This window comes from Excalfactoria chinensis, chromosome 1 (genome assembly GCF_039878825.1).
Source record: "Excalfactoria chinensis isolate bCotChi1 chromosome 1, bCotChi1.hap2, whole genome shotgun sequence".
NCBI lineage: Eukaryota > Metazoa > Chordata > Aves > Galliformes > Phasianidae > Excalfactoria > Excalfactoria chinensis.
The window spans coordinates 173,296,055-173,312,875 of NC_092825.1; the positions used below are offsets into that span (position 1 = coordinate 173,296,055).

General features: G+C 42.8%; 1 protein-coding gene across 3 annotated transcripts in view; it reads left to right on the top strand.

The window, feature by feature from the left end:
• The window catches only part of MAML2 (mastermind like transcriptional coactivator 2), a 202,605-nt gene that overhangs the window by 128,374 nt on the left and 57,410 nt on the right, over nt 1-16,821 (top strand). For all 3 annotated transcript variants that reach the window (XM_072326773.1, XM_072326774.1, XM_072326775.1), the window contains exon 3: nt 8,001-9,461. In XM_072326773.1, coding sequence (XP_072182874.1) covers nt 8,001-9,461 — 1,461 coding nt within the window. The remainder of the gene's footprint in view (nt 1-8,000; nt 9,462-16,821) is intronic.

A 16,821-nucleotide genomic window follows, 5' to 3' on the forward strand; every position in this document is an offset into this window, starting at 1 on the left:
TTACTCTTCACCCCCACATCTCTTCGTCCTCTGCTTCTTGAAACTCCAGCCAAGTGTCTGTGAACCATAAACTGGTTGGAACTTTGATGTTTCATTATCTCCTAAATATTTCATTATCACCTTTCTTAAGTCATTGCCTTTCCTTTTCCAAACAAATACCGTGTCCCTCTTTACATGTTGCTTATCATTTCATTCGGGTTTGATTTACTGCAGTTCAATTTTTCTAAATACCCTCTTGATCTGTAGTTAGTCTTCAGACTATTGTAAAAATGTTCCTATTTTTCGTATGTATATATTCTAAGCTTTTATATCTTTTACTTACCTCCAAATTCCTCTAACGTATTTGCCTATGCTACTTATATAGCTAAAACTGTTGGTTGAGTACACATGGCCTGTCCTGACACTGCAGGTTTAAGCTGAAGGTTTTGGAAATGCCAATTAAGTACTGTTGTTACTTTCTGTCTTTCTTAGTGGGGTGAATGCATGCACTGGGGAGAGACAGGAGGCAGAGGCTAGTACAGGTCAAACCAAGCCATGAGGTGAGTGCAGTATCTTTGATAGGTGCATTCTCTTACCGCTGGCATGGATTTGGTCCTAAATTTCACTTCTCCACTCAGGTTTCTGGCAGAGGGTCAGAACTCCTTCCTCCTTTCATGAAGCCTTTTTGCCAGTTGTTCCTTAGGAGTCTTAGTTGAGGTAGTGTTGAAAGGCACTTCTAATTCAAGTAGGCCCTCGTTGTTGCAGATGGTGGAGTTCAATGCTGGAAGCACAACTGGGTAATATACTGGGGGGATCTTTTTTTGCCTGTTGATAAGGGATGAGTGTGTCTCCTGTGAACTGTGGAAGACCTACAGAAGACCTGAAGGCGAAACAGTTGTCATGAGTGTCCCTTGTGCTGCATTGATTTGCAAGAAGAGCAAAACAATCTCAGTAATTCCTTGTTTTCCAAGGCTAGCTGCATGGCTGTTGTCTTCTTTCATTGATTGAACTCCTAAAGCAGAATGTTGCAGGGGAGATAGATGCTTAGGTAATAAAAATACATGTGTGGGCATGGTTCTGTGCTCTTTAATGAAACAACAAAGCCTTTGCACAGCCAGTTCAGATGGGATGCTGGGCAGAAAACTAGGACCAGACTGCTCCCAGCAGTCTTGCCTTAGGTGAAATCTGCTGTGCTATTGATCTCTAAAAGGCAAATCAAATAACAGCCACCACATTTTTAAGGATTAGGAGCTTCCTGTGCAAGACAGTGTGTGTTTTTAATACTTTAAGCTGACTTATGAAACTGGTAAACAACGTGGAGGGTGGTATTGGATGACCTCTTTTATATGTCTGATCATTCTGTCAACATTTATAATGCATTTGATATTTCCTTATCATCAGGATAGGATCAGTAAAGCAGTTGCACTTCCCAAAGCTCAGGTTGCATTAAGCTTTCTTCCACATTTCATGGTAATAAATGTTGACATAAAGTTCTGTAGATTTCATATAAAGTGTTTGTTAGTTTATTCCAGAGAGGAGAGGAGAGGAGAGGAGAGGAGAGGAGAGGAGAGGAGAGGAGAGGAGAGGAGAGGAGAGGAGAGGAGAGGAGAGGAGAGGAGAGGAGAGGAGAGGAGAGGAGAGGAGAGGAGAGGAGAGGAGAGGAGAGGAGAGGAGAGGAGAGGAGAGGAGAGGAGAGGAGAGGAGAGGAGAGGAGAGGAGAGGAGAGGAGAGGAGAGGAGAGGAGAGGAGAGGAGAGGAAAGAAAAGAAAAGAAAAGAAAAGAAAAGAGAAAAGAAAAGAAAAGAGAAAAGAAAAGAAAAGAAAAGAAAAGAAAAGAAAAGAAAAGAAAAGAAAAGAAAAGAAAAGAAAAGAAAAGAAAAGAAAAGAAAAGAAAAGAAAAGAAAAGAAAAGAAAAGAAAAGAAAAGAAAAGAAAAGAAAAGAAAAGAAAAGAAAAGAAAAGAAAAGAAAAGAAAAGAAAAGAAAAGAAAAGAAGAAAGGAAAAGACACTTGTCCAAATGACAAATACACAGCTTGCAGGATAAGATCTTTCATGCCTTTTTGTTTTGCACACAGTAACAACTGCTACATTCTGATTAGAAATCTTGACCTAGTTAAAATGCTATTGTTTCTCTGTGTTCCTATTCTTCTAAAACACTGTGGCTAGACATGATATTTTATAATCCATCAGATGTAAAATCTGCATTAAAAATATAATTATCGTGCTTCAGCAACTTGGACCAAAGCCCTGACGTTATATTTCCAGGCAGTGCAGTGTGAGTAATGTGGATGCATATTTAGGTTGGTATGTTCAGTTGGCAAGATATGTAACTTTTCCGTAAGTGAAGGTAAACTGTGGCATTTCTTACATACTGATTACTATTCCAGTCTTGTTTCCCAGTTAATGAGAATTAAGTGGATACTTGTCAGCCAAGGAGCATCCTTATTTGTTGCTATAAATTCAGTTTTAGTGGCACAGTGAGCAGGGAGAAAATCTTGTGCTAACTCACCATCACCATTACTATGACAGTGGTGGTTTTGTCTAAGGATCATCCAGGGTTGGGATGCTCTGGGATGCCAGTGTTTCATGAAGCTTATGATCAGAAAGACAACAATGAAAGGTGGGAATGTTCAGGAAGTGCAGAGCAAAACCCTAATGGCAACAAACCTTGTACATTGTGGTTGGGGTGGCTTTAGGAACAGATTAGCAAAATGAGAGCACAAGGAAGAGAAGGTATGTATAACTGAGCCTGTGCCATCAAGGCTGGAGCAAGCGTTTCAGGGCTGCCTTGACCCCATCCTCATGCTGTGTGACTCCATGGGGACTCACCAGCTCTCAGCACTTCTCCCCATGGCACAGTCTGCCCACAGCTACAGTTCTGTAATTCTGCAGGAAAAGCTGGTGGTCCTTCCAAGATCATTGCCTAGAAGGTTGGACTTTCTGAGCTTGGAGTGCTAAAATCTCTCAGAAGACTGCTATTGTGCTTGCATTTTCAGCCATGACAGGTAGAAACTGTAAATGAGTACAAAAGATACCCTTGTCTTTGCTTCCTGTGCAGAGAGAGGGCAGAGCAGGGGGCAGGGGAGAGGTGCTCCTCAAGACTTCATCAAGAGATCTCGAGGGGATCTTCCTAAAATCTACGGTAAATACATCAGAGCAATTCTGCTGCTCTGTGTCACTGCCCTAGATGTGGGAAGAGAGGGAACAGCTGGAGCTACCAAATGGTATCAGGAGTCATACAAAAAATGAATGTAGTTTGCTCTGGAAGTATCATATCATAGTATCATAGTATCGTGCGAGTTGGAAGGGACCTTAGAGATCATCGAGTCCAACTCCCGGGATTCGAGCCCTCTAGTGTAGCAGAGCAGCAGTTTTACCCCTTGCGCCACAAGGGGGATTCGAACCCGGGCCCTCTGGTGTTGCAAGCGGCGGTTCGTAATGCATCCTAGTTATTTCTAAGGATAGTGCAACCAATACAAAGAGCACAGTAACACTACTTGATAAATTCTCAGCTGTGAAGCAGTGTTTTTCAGCACAGTTACCACCATGAGCTATGCATTTTTGCCAGCAGTGAGCAAAAGCCTGCATGCTGTGTTCATAAAGATCTTCACCAGTGGAAGTGACCACTGCTGCTGTCACCACTGCTGAAACGCAACACTCACTGCCCCACTGTGCTCTCAACCACTGGTTGGTCTCCACAAACATTCAGCAAGCATCAATGAATGTCAATGGATATGATTATTTCTGCACGGAGGAATTCATTTCCACACCTTCGCTTCAAACACGCTTCGTGTGAGATACCGTTCTGTCAGACTGCCCCTCTGCAGCCATTTGTCACACAGCAACAAAATGTTACAGAATATTGGTGGGAAAGTTCATCCTCTACTACCATAACAACATCCACCTCTGATGTTGTAGATCGACATGATGAAATAGGAAGCATTACTTTCAGAGCAGCCCTCCTAGTATTGGAAACCATTCTGCCCAGTCTTAAAAAGCATGCCTGTGGGCAGAAAGAGGCTGTGAGGTGGGTGTGTGACCCCAGCACCAGGACCTGTGGTGACCCAGGAGGTCTCTGACAGCTGGAGGCAGCAGCTGAGATCCAGGCCATGTTTAAGGGTTGGAGTGCAAAGGTGCTTTCACAGCATAAGTGAGAAGTAGCATTCTGCGTGTTTTCCTCCTTTGGACTGAATTCCTTTCTCTTATTTTTTTGGCAACTTTCAATGTTTGAATATTTTTTCTGTTTTTCTTACAATTCCTTTACAATTCCTCTCCAGCTACACAAAGGATTTTGTTTATAGTGCCGCCATAGATACAACCAGAACATACTGTGAGAAACTCTAGGAAGCCCAAAAGGACTTTCTGAAGTGGATTTGACGCCCCACCAGCTGCTAGCAGAGCCATGCTGTCTGCTTTATAAACAAAGCATGGCAGTATCTTTGGTTTCCTTCCCACTGTTCTGCCATAGAAGCTAAGAAAGCTGCAGACCTTGGCAGGGAAATTAGATAAATAGGAAAACAAAAGTGATGGGAGATTTTCCTTTTGTACCCTCAGCTAATAAATGTTACTGGAAAGTTAACTACCTGCTCTGTAGTTTGCATGGGTTGCATTGGTGTTTTGGTCCAGTCTTCAGGGTCTGACTGTGAATATTTAGAGATGATGGCTGGAGTTGTTGCTAGCATTGCTATTCAGGGCCAAGGATTGCTGGACCTGGAAATGAATTCCTTTGGAGGTCCATGGAGGCACCATGGAGATACTCTTACAGGTTGAAAGGATAGGTTCTGTTCTACTCATCCTATGAGATATGGAACCCAGTATTGCTGTAGATGACACACTTAGGACTTTCTCAAGTGCTACTGAAAGATAAACAAAAAACCAAAACTTTTGAGCCAGAAAAAAAATAATCAGTTTTCATAAAAATCCTCTTGTTTTGCATTTAGTAACAAATTCAGCCTCAGGAAAGGTGAAGCAAAACCTGATGGGGGGAGAATCATAGAATTGTTTGAGTTGGAAGGGACCCTTCAAGGACATCCAGTCCATCTTACCTGCAATGATCAGGGGCACCCATAGCTCCATCAGGTGCTCAGAGCCCCATCAGCCTGATCTTGAGTATCTTCAATGATGGGGCATCCACCACCTCTCTGGGCAACCTATTCCAGTGCCTCACCACCCTTAGAACTTCTGCCTTATATACAGTTTAAGTATTCTGTCTTTTAACTTGAAACCATTTGCCTTTGTCCTATCATAACAAATCCTGCTATAGTCTACCTTATAGTCTACCTTACCCCAAAAGTTAATAATTTGATGCCATATTTTGATGAGCCCTAAATATTTGCTCAATGGAATTCCTGTTCATTTGGCTGGGTGTTGGGGAGCACTGGAGAAGAGGCTGCATCTCTTAAATCTCTTTTGAGACTCAAAATAAGGAGGAATTAATTGTCCCTCTGCACAGAATGTGGTGTCACGCTGTGCTGTTCAGACCGAGTCATCTCTAGAGCTTTGCCCTTCACTGTTAATGTCACTGAGCAGTTTGTCCAGCAACTTGACTACTCAGCCCATGCAGTTTTAACTTCAGAAAATCAATGCATCCAGCACTCCCTCACTGTAAGTGCATGAATGCATGCTGACTCACCAGAGCCTGCTTAGCAAAAGGTCTTACAATGATGCAGGCTGCCAGGAAATGTGCGTTTTCTTTGATGGTTCATAAAGTCCTGCCCACCTGTTGTGGGATGGAGCCGAGCATGGAGAGCTCTTCCTCTCCCAGTTACTGTCATGTCACACATTTCCCATCACAGAGCTTTTCAGTATGACACAGTTTGAGTGGTTTGAGATGTGTAATCACAGGCTCATTTGATCAGAGGAATGTGCCTGTGTTATGTGCATAGGAACTTTTGTATTAGGTTTACTGACCCAAATCAATCCTGGTTTGCAAACTGGAAGAGATGGAGCTTAAAATCTGGCAAGCTCTTTTTTTTCTCCCCTCTGAAGATTGTGTGCTTTACTTGAGTAAAAAAAAGAAAGAGCTTTGCTGAAAACGTGGTCAGTAATTGAAAAATGTGATTGCCAGGAAAGTGCACCTTTCCAGCCTTGCTGTCTCATTTCTGATTTAAGAGGAGGGACACCTACTGACCAAGGTGCTGTCGGCATTCAGAGAGCTGTGCAGGATGGGTTTGTGGGGATGTAGTAAGCGAGCACTTGTTATTTTTTCTGTAGAAAACGAAAGTGTTCTTTTTCGTGGGTGTTTCAAGAGACCACGTGAAGTGAAGGCCTTGACTGCTCCAATCCATGACAAGGGAGGGCTGACTGGTCAGGGTGCTGACTGGTGTAGCTCACTGGGCAAACCACATCATACCTCACCCCTGTCTGCCAGCAGTTAGTTCAAATGCAAAAGAAAAACAGCTGCTATGCACAGTGCAACACCTGCATTTTTGATCACATCAGAGAGCCTGCTGCAGGTGCTCTGAAAATGTGAAGACTTTTTAAGCAGTTCCCTTTGATTCAAAATGTCGTGCAAAAGCAAAATGAACTCAGAAGGACAAATTCACTACATAAAACACATACATGTTCATTATCTGTTCAGCTTCTTTGTCAGCAGCACATCTGAAAGCAAGACATGCTGCCAAGTCACATATTTTGACAACCAGGGGACTTCCCCATTTCCCAAGATGAATTTGGGGTCATGAGAATGGCTTCTAATAAACAGACTGACTACAAAGCTGATGGTAAAAGGAAGTGCACCTTACCGTTCTTTTTGCAAAGGAAAGTACAATGACTCATGTGTCAGGAAGAACATGCTAACCAGCAGCAGTCCCAGCTCTTTGCAGGTGACCACCCAGAACTCCCTTTCCCAGGACAGCTAATGGCAGTCAGTTACTCCTGAAAGTACTGAGGAAACATATTTGTGACTTGAGCTCTTCCCAAGCAACTCCCCGATATTCACTCCAGAATAAAATGTTCACACACGGAGTTATGTGGGAAGAGCTTTGTATATGAGCCTGAAGCTGAGAGGAATGGAGCCCACAGCAGTGCTATACACCCATGGTCTTCTGTATTTCTGTCATCTCATGGGACTGCATCTTTGTATGATGTGCAGAGAGTGGGGATTTGCACGTATGAGTGTGGCAGATGAGCATAGATTGGGTAGACAGAGTGTGAGCTCCTTTCCTTCAGTAGGCACACAGGATTGTGAGCAGATAAAAATATTGCCCTAAGTATGTGAGGGAAAGGAAATAGAGTTGCAGTTCTCAGAGCAGCACTGTGTGTATTCTGTGTTTTACAGCAGATGTTTCAGAACATAAACAATTAGGGCTTAATGTATTAATATACAAATCTGGAAAATAATCCAGCAGTACATCATGGACCAGACCCTTGGCTGACATAAACTGACATGGTTCCAGTGGCTTCATTTCAAGTCTGGAACAAGTTAGCATTTAACATCTTTAATTACACGCATCTCTGGTCTGGATAAAGCTATGTAAGATCAGCATACCTAGATCTCACTTGTGCCTTTAAAATGCCTTCTGGGATCTTTGGACTCTACGGAAGTCAAACATGATTTTTTGGATCATACACCAAAATCATCAGTGAAATTCTTGAGTAGACATGGGCAGATTTCATGGCCGCATTAGTCTCTGCTGTCTGAAAATACTTTAGAACTGCCTGGCATAGTTAGATGGGAGCAAATCTGGGACAGATATGCCCTAGACTTTGCCAGCCACAGGACTGGTCTCTTCTCTGCACTCCCACCTGTAGGGAAGGTGGAGCCTAAATAGGAGGCAGTGGTGCCCCAAAGCTGCAGTTGGATAACAAGAGCAGGGATGGTGATGACATGGAGATGTCTCACAGCATATTTCCCTACCATCCTGAACAATTTCATTGACTATTTTCACCAACCTGTGCTACCCAGAATAGTTTTCTGTACTGTGCAATGCTTACTTTCCTGTTGGCATGGTAAGCATCAGACAGACTATAGATTGTTTCTTCATTGTCATCTAACAGTGTTTTTTGTCTTTGCTTCCTTCAGCTCCAAGGATCCTTGAAGAGAAAGCTGGTTGTAAATCTGTCACCTGTCAACAACAAGAGGCCGAATGGTGTTTCAGACAACTCTTTCCTTGACATTAAGAGGATAAGAGTAGGTGATAATATCTCAATGGGACAAGGTGGGCATCATGTTAACAACTGTCAAAGCCAGTCAATGTCTGGAACTATGTCTGTGGGGCAAGGATCACAAAGAAAGACCAGCAACCTAGCAAACAACACGCATGCCAGTGGGAATGGCATTTTTAATATGACCTTGAAAGAAGTAAAGAAAGAACCAGGAGAAACAATGTCTTGCAGCAAACACTTAGATGGCCAGATGTCCCATGAGAACATGTTCCCTAACAGATATGGGGAAGACTCAGGGGAACAAATGATGGATCCGGAGCTCCAGGAACTATTTAATGAACTGACTAACATATCAGTACCACCAATGAGTGATCTTGAGCTAGAGAATATGATAAATGCCACAATAAAACAAGACGAACCGTTCAACATTGACCTTGGGCAGCAAAGCCAGAGGGGCCCTGTGAGACCTCTGCAGATGGATAAGATGGTAATTAAGAGTGAGTATGCACCAGGCATGAACCAGGCTCCTGTGGGATCCCCACAGATGAGACCCTCTTCTACAGGTCCAGCCTTCACTATGGCCACTGCTGCCATGTCCACCTCTTCACCCATCCCTTCGGTGCCTCAGAATCAAACACAGGTAGCACAGGTTTCCTCTGCATCCAGTCGGCCATTGCCTAACTGGCAGGAGGTTTCTCATGCGCAGCAACTCAAGCAGATCGCAGCCAACCGTCAGCAGCATGCCTTGATCCAGCAGCAACAGCAGCAGCAGCAGAACCAGACGGCCAACTGGTCCACCTTGTCTCCATCAGGTCCTTCACCCGGACCCTTTGTGCAAGAAAAAATCCCCAGTCCTTCTTTTCGTCAGCAGCAGTTCAGCCCACAGAGCTCAGCAATGCTTGGGGTGCCTGTGAATGGAAACCAGTCAAAAGGGATGAACAACTATGTTTATAAGCCAACTACTCCCCAGAGTAATCCCATGGACATAATCATGCAACAGAAGACTCAGGACCTCAACAGAAATTTTATCAACAGTGCTCAGCCACCACTAGAGCAGCATCATGGTAATACAAAGCCTTTGTTTCACTTTAACTCAGAGCAAACAAACCAGCAGATGCCTTCAGTTTTGGGTTCCCAAAGCAAGCCTGCCCTTCTGCACTACACTCAGCAGGCACAGAGTTCAGCGCCAGTGCAACAGCCGCAGCCACAGCAGCAGCAGCAGCCACAACCGCCACCTGCTCAGCCTCTCCCAAATCAGTCTCTTCAAAGGCCACCCAATGTACCCCTAGCAATGCAACAGAAAATGATGCTTCAGAAAATTCAGCAAAGCCAGCAAATCTCAGGTTTGCAGTATCCAGTCTCTCAGCAGCATAGACAGGTAAGGCAAATTCCTCCTTATCTGGTTACAGAATCATTCTGGTGTGAGTGGTAGAAAGGGTTTTCCAGTCTGGCCTCATTCCTCCAGGAGATGTGTAATGTCCTCGAGAACACTCTTCATCAGAGCTGGTGATGGTTTGTTTAGCTCCTGTTCAAGTGTATCATAGATGCACAGTTACAAGAATTTCAAAAAAGATGTGTTCATAGCAATGTTTTTTCTTAAAGCAAGAGTGGATGTCACTGCTATGCATTATGCAGATACTTGTCAGAAAGGTGAGATAGCAGAGCAGATCTGAGCTTATTTTGGACTCCTATCTAAGTTTCCAACCGTACACAATTTTAGGCTCTTTTGGATGGCAAAACTAACAAATTCCTTTATTTTAGATAAAGCATTTTACAGTGTTAATTTTTATGTCATCGTTTTCCTCAGGGAGGCAGGGTTAGGAAATTCTGTTTTTAGATATTGTTTGACTGACATGACAAAAATACTGTTTGCACATTTGTTATCTGTTTGGCAAAGAAAAACGAAGACTTATCTATGAGCTTTATAAACACCCATCACACTTCTGGGAATATTCTGTGCATAAAATACATGCTAGATAAGAGGGTGAAGGTTGCCACAGATACATCTACAATTATATACCACATGGCCAGCTCCCACTGCTTTATGATCAGACATTGCTCTGATATGACCAGTTGTGTTATACCAAATCACTGTGCACCAGAGTTATGATTTTCAGACCTGATAAAATGAAATTTAAATACGTCACCTTATTGTGTCCCCAAAACTGGAAAGCGGGTGCAAATGAAATAAAATGTGCATTTGATCTTGGGATGTTTAAGCCACACTGAGTAATGGTGGGCCTTGAATTGAACACATTTGACAGCGTAGAATGGCAATCTTGATGTAAAAATTGTTCACAGGTTTCTTGTATGTAAAAGTGCTATAGGACAATACTGAAAAGTGAAACCCTAAGTCTTCCATAAAGTCACTGAGAAGCAGCATAGTGAATGAATCATTCAGAACTGGACTACCTTGGCCAAACTGTTTGGGCAAACAAACTGATGTTTTGAAACAAAGAAAATACATTTGTATGCATGGAAATCTTTCTTATGTTAATTCGTTTAAGCTCCCTGACCACCTGACCATGAGTTCCTCCAGCAGATAATCCTTTCATAAGAGGCACCAGCTGAGATTTTTAGGCAGTTTTGGGTAGGGAGGTTTTGCTTTGCTGGAGGATGCCAGAGAATGAGCAGCAAGCAAAAAAAAACAGGGTTGCCATTCACTGGATCAAGTGTCCCAGGGCCCCATCCAGTCTGGCCTTGAACACGTTCAAGGATGGGGCATCCACATCTTCTTTGCACAACCTGTTCCTGTTCCTGACCAAACGGAGGTACAAATGCAAGAGCACTTCAAGCCTCTGATCAGGACCTGCTTGTCCCCATAGCTCCAGCCTGAATATTAAAGCTGAGTGGGATGAGACATCCCAATATTATATTCTGATAAAGACAAGGAAGGTCAGTGGTTCAAGCTCATGGATCACTGTGCTGATTTTAGCAGTGGGGCTAAATTGAGGCTGCTTGATCTTCTCTCTGGGAGGATCATCTTCCATCCTCGAGGATTTCTACTGATCTTTAATAGCAATAACCAATTACCAGTACTTACTAATTAACTTCATGATTAATATTTATTTTACTCATGTCGTATTTCTTCATGAGGTATAGAGGTTTGATTCTGCTAGGTGTCGTTCAGTTCCTCCTTAGATCCTATGCTGGTTATAAATGTGGGCTATAAGGACAATCTAAGAACTGGCTGAAATGCTTTGCAGCTGGAAATGTGAGTGCACATTCATAAACTGCTGCCATGGTATTGCCATCAGATAACACTGACTGGAACACTACAAATTCTCATCTTCAGCTGAACCAGATCACTCTTCGGATTAATTTTCTCCCCAAGCTTTGAGGTCCCCAAAAAGGACTTGAACTTGACTCTGTCAGCTTAAGCTTGCTAACTGGATATTTAAGGTTTATAATTTCTCCGCCTGTCACATTCACTTTGTGTCAGATTGGAGCAAACTTGTATGCAATTTGCTAATTAGATGTTGTTTGCCTCTAGGGAAAAGTCATAAAAATGATGGAAATCATCTTGGTTTCCTGGAAGAAGGTTGAATGGAATGAAGGTTTTGTTTACTTCTCAGTTCTATTCTCCATTGTTGTGGAAAAGATTCAGCTTTCCATTGTCTATCAGGATACAACATATGCACAGTCAAGAAAAAAACTCATACAAATTAAATGCTTGCTGATTAGGGAGCAATTAGAAGCTCCAAATTCTGCACAAGTTAAACCGGGCTTGCAGTACTTCCCTTCCTTTCCCATCCCTTCCCTTCCCTTGTTTCCATGATCTTAAGAGCCCTATCTGATCTCAGCCATGGAGGCAAGAATAGTGCAAGAGATTTTGAGAGCTTCAGCCCTCCTTTAGAGAAACAACCAGTGATCCTTGTTTTTAAGGCTCTGGAAGTGTCAGTGTTGGGTTTTCTTATGTATATTGTTTACATAGTCACAACAGTGTTGACCTGTGCAGAGCTCAGTATCTTTTTAGTCCTTATCCCTTTATAATGTCTTAGGGAATGTGATCATCTCTCTTTTTTTCCTTTTTTTTTTCTCTCTCTGTTCTTTTTGTTTGTTTGTTTGTTTTTCCAAAACCCAGGAATTTGGTGTGATTAGATTTTGGAGCTTTTTTTCTTGCTGTTATTTGCCCTGACCAGGGCATACCTTAGATGATTTTCTTTACCAGATCTTAACAGGTTCCTTTTTAATCCAACCATTCTCCCTTCCTACTGAGTACTGAGTGACCCTGTCCCTTCTCCATTGCCCCTAGCACAAGTGATCCGTATGTGCCTCTTTCCTGATGTACTCCTATAGCAGAGTTAAGTATTTTGTAGCCTATGACAAATGTACTCCCAGGTTCTCTGTGTCAGGGACTCAACATAGAATCATAGAATAGAAGCGTAGAATTGTTCAGGTTGGAAAAGACCTTAGAGATCATCAAGTTCAACTTCAACCTAACCATATTACCCTAACTCTAACAACCCTCCACTAAATCATGTCCCTGAGCACCACATCCAAACAGTTTTTAAACACATCCAGGGATGGTGACTCAACCACCTCCATGGGGATCCTATTCCAGTGCTTCACAACCCTTTCTGTAAGGAATTTTTTCCTGATATCCAACAGAAACCTCCTGGTGCAACTTGGGGCCATTTCCCCTCATCCTGTCACCAGTGAGAAGAGACCAACTCCATTCTCACTGCAAGCACTTTTCAGGTATTGGAAGAGAGCAATAAGGTCTCCTCTCATCCTCGTCTCCCCCAGACTAAACAGCCCCAGTTCCTTCAGTCATTCCTCATGGGCCGTATTCTCCAAGCCCTTCACAAGACTTGTTGCACTTCTTTGGACCTGCTCCAGCACCTCCATGTCCTTTCTATATTGAGGTGCCCCAAACTGAACACAGTACTTGAAATAGGGCCTCACCAGTGCCGAGTACAGTGGCAGGATGACTTCCCTAGTCCTGTTCACAACACCACTCCTGATACAAGCCAGGATGCCAGTGGCCTTCTTGGCCACCTGTGCACACTTCTGGCTCACATTCAGCCCACTGTCATGAGTACATGTGGGGCAGTGCAGTAGCTCTGCACTGAGCAGTGTGTCACCACTATATGACGTGTGCTTGGAGGAGTTCCAGGTGTTCAGGTGACTCTCTCTTACAGGCCTCCTCCATTGCATCAGCCTTTCAAATGCCCAGAAAATCATACATATACTGATATATACATATATGCATTGCTATTAAGTACTGCCAAAGGATACAGGTGGTTGTTTAACTAACCTGGCAGCTCTGTAGAGAACTTCTCTGGTGTGCACCCAAGGTAATTTCACTTATTTTGAGGGAACATCATTGGATTCAAAACAGCACAGTAGGCAGCAGGATATGGCCTTCTTTAAAGCACTGACACCATATGAATTTAATAAGAAGAGTGTGTTAAACTGTCAGGTTGCCAGCATGCTGTGCAAGGAAGGAGCACTGGGAGCAGAAGATCTAATGACTAGGAAAGGTCTTGTTGTCACTCACTGCTGAACAATATCTTAAACTTCTAATTTAGCTTCCAAAATTTGTAAAGAAAATGTGGGTGATTCACATCAAAACAACATTTTCCTAGACCTTTGTGTTTACCATTAAACACAAGGGATTTCCTTCTTCATTAAAGAAGATTGCATTTTGGGAGGCAACCTCTCTGTTTTCAAGTGTGAAGGAATTATTTTGCAAATATTTGTGAAATGAAGAGGAAAAACCTAGAGTGGCTTGTGGTAATTGGTACGAACCAGGACTTAAATTTGACTTAGATCATAAATAACAACGATTCCAAGCTTTTGGAATCTGCAGTAATAGAAACCGTTCCATAGTGTAAGAAAATAACAATGTGACCTTTCATTCAGTGCTTACTATAAAAATAGTATTTGGATGAGAGCTTTTCTTGATAGCTCCATTTTGGTTGCATTCCTTCATGCAAGGGCTTCTAAATTAAATATTCTGAATAAAAACTTGAGTATGTCCTAATAACTACCGTAGATTGCATGGTCGTAACTGTTTTATGAACATAAAAAACAGAGAGAAAATGTCAAAGGTTTCTTATTGTCATTAGTGGGCAGTTGTCATCTTGGTGGTGCCTTCTATCATTCATATTCTGTTTATTAAATGAAATACATAGACAGTCCCACTGTAGATGTTCAGTCCCTGAGGACATTATAATTCAAAGGCTCAAGGACACTGCCAGTTTCATAAGCTTTCTTGAATTCTTTTCTAAAAGTGTTTATACTACTAGAATAGTACAACATTAGGCTCTTCAATGCTTCTGGGGTTGGAGATTTGGGATACCTGGAGCCCTGGAGGGCAGGAGCACCTCTCTCATGAAGAAAGGTTGAGGGAGCTGGGATTGTTTAGCTTGGAGAAGTTCCTAGGGAGACAGTACAGCCTTCCATTATTTGAAATGGGCTTATGAAGAGCTGGAGGACTGACTTTTTACATGATCTGATAGTGATAGGACAAGGGGGAATGGCTTTAAACTGAAAGAGGGGAAATTTTGGTTAGATGTCAGGAAGAAATTCTTTACTCTGAGGGCACTGCTACCCACAGAGCTGTGATGCCCCATCCCTGGAGATGCTCAAGGCCGGGTTGGATGGGCTCTGGGCAGCCTGAGCTGGTGGTGGGCAGCCAGCCCATGACAGGGGGTTGGAGCAGAATGGGCTTTAAAGTCCCCTCCAACCCAAACCATTCTATGATTCTGTGATTTATTCTGTGATTCTGAGACATTGCTAAGATAATCCTTGCAGTCTCATTTGGGCTGCTTTTTGAAGGTACCTCCATGAGGACAGCAATACAAAATATCATTGCACTTTCCTGGATGTATCCTACAGTAATGGCAACACGCTTGAACTCTTACAATTTGTTACCATTGTGAAAGTGCCTTGAAGATACTCTGACAGGGCGAAATGAAGAATTGTATAAACAATTTTAAAATGAGATCTGTCTCAAAGGGACGACTTTGATGTGGCTTGTGTAAGAATCTAGAAAAAGATGAGTTTTATAGTGGGAATTTGAAGGATATGAGCTTCTATCCTCCTGCGAGTCTACCAGTATTTGTTTGAGGCCTGCACTGATCTGCTCTGGCTGCAGGGAAATAGAGAGGTTCAGTTAGGATGCTACATGCTTCAGCCCTGTGATATTTCTGCACCTTGAAGACAGTCAAGGATAAAAAAGCAGGGGGGCAGGCAAGGTGCCTTGTGCGTATGTGAAGTAAGATGTACAGGCTGAAAGGAGGAAAGGACAGGTGAAAAGATCCTCACCAATGCTGGCAGAGTTTGCTGTTTTCAAAACTTGTATTATGATGGAGTTAGGTAGGGAACCACCACCAAAAAAGGGACATGAATCTCTGCTTATGGGATTAACTGGAAAGGAGGGGTAGCAGGGCAAGATTGTGATAAGGAGCCGTGAGGGTGCATTGCTGACTGGGAGGCAAGGAAATAAAGGTGTTTCAGGTCTGGCCCTCTGCTACATGACCTGTGATCTCAACAGTGAAGTTGGGATAACTTTACTTTTTACCTGCTTGAAGATTTCTGCTATTTCTATGTGCATCTGAGGACAAAGTCAAGCCCTGAGTCAACTTCCTGCAGGGATTCTGGAAAAGCAGCCTGGAAAAACAATATAATTCCGCAGCCATTTGGAGTTGGCATGGTGAAAACCCCTTTCCTGTAAGTTTTTGCTTGTTTGTAGGCAATTTATGAATACCTCAAGAAGTTTAAGAATGAAAAAATAAATGAATAAATAACAAGGCCTAGCTCTCATTTCTCTCCCTATCCTTATCTTTCTATTATTTTAATTCCCTGAAGTCCTCAGCAGCAAGTCTCAGTAATTTACCTCCCTAGGTGTTCAAAATGAAGGAATATTTTAATGGCAAATATTTGTTCCTTCATTAAGTCACTTTTACTGCTGGTGTTTTTATGGTTTTTATCTGCCCCAGGCCACAGATGACTGTCATTAAGGTAGCAACCAACGTAGTAATGTTCCTTTAATATGAGTTTTCATGGGTGAATTTACCATTTGTATGTGATGCTGATCCAGAAAATCAGCCAGATGCTCCAACAGAACTAGTCCAGAACCATCTGTCTGCTTCATTTCTGCATGCCTGCATCTGATGATGTACATATACAGCTTTTGCCCTGAAGAATTTCTAATCTAAATAAGCAGACCAGTCAAAGCTTGAGAGGAAGGAACTATTACTGTTTATTCTGTATATTATATATTTTGGAAAAGAGAGAAGGAAGATCTTGTCCAAAGCCATTACAGTCAATCCACTAGCTGTTGAATAGGAACCTAAGTAAGACGTTTACCTCTCACAGAAGTCACTGAGGCTGGAGTAGAACAAGACCAAATATTAATCTGTCTATCTTAGAAATGCTATTCTTGCGCTCTAGGATAGTGCCTGAACCTGTCACCCCCCACTGCTCCTCTTGACCTGCCTGCCCTCTGCCCCTTGCCTCTTAGCCTGCGAGTCTTCCCTGCTGACCCAGTGTTCACAGCTCTTAGCCTTCACAGCTATCACAGTCCCCCAGAAGAGACCTCTGGTTCTCTGAGAATCATATTTGATGCCTGTTCTCCTTGTACCTGTAAATTGCTGGCACAGTTCAGAATACCTAATCTGGGCATATACTTGAGGCACAAAGTTGTTACAGAAGACTCTCAGCTTCCCTGAGCTGCTTTGCCTGAAGGGAATGCTCAGACCGATGTCATAGTGCACTGAAATACAGAA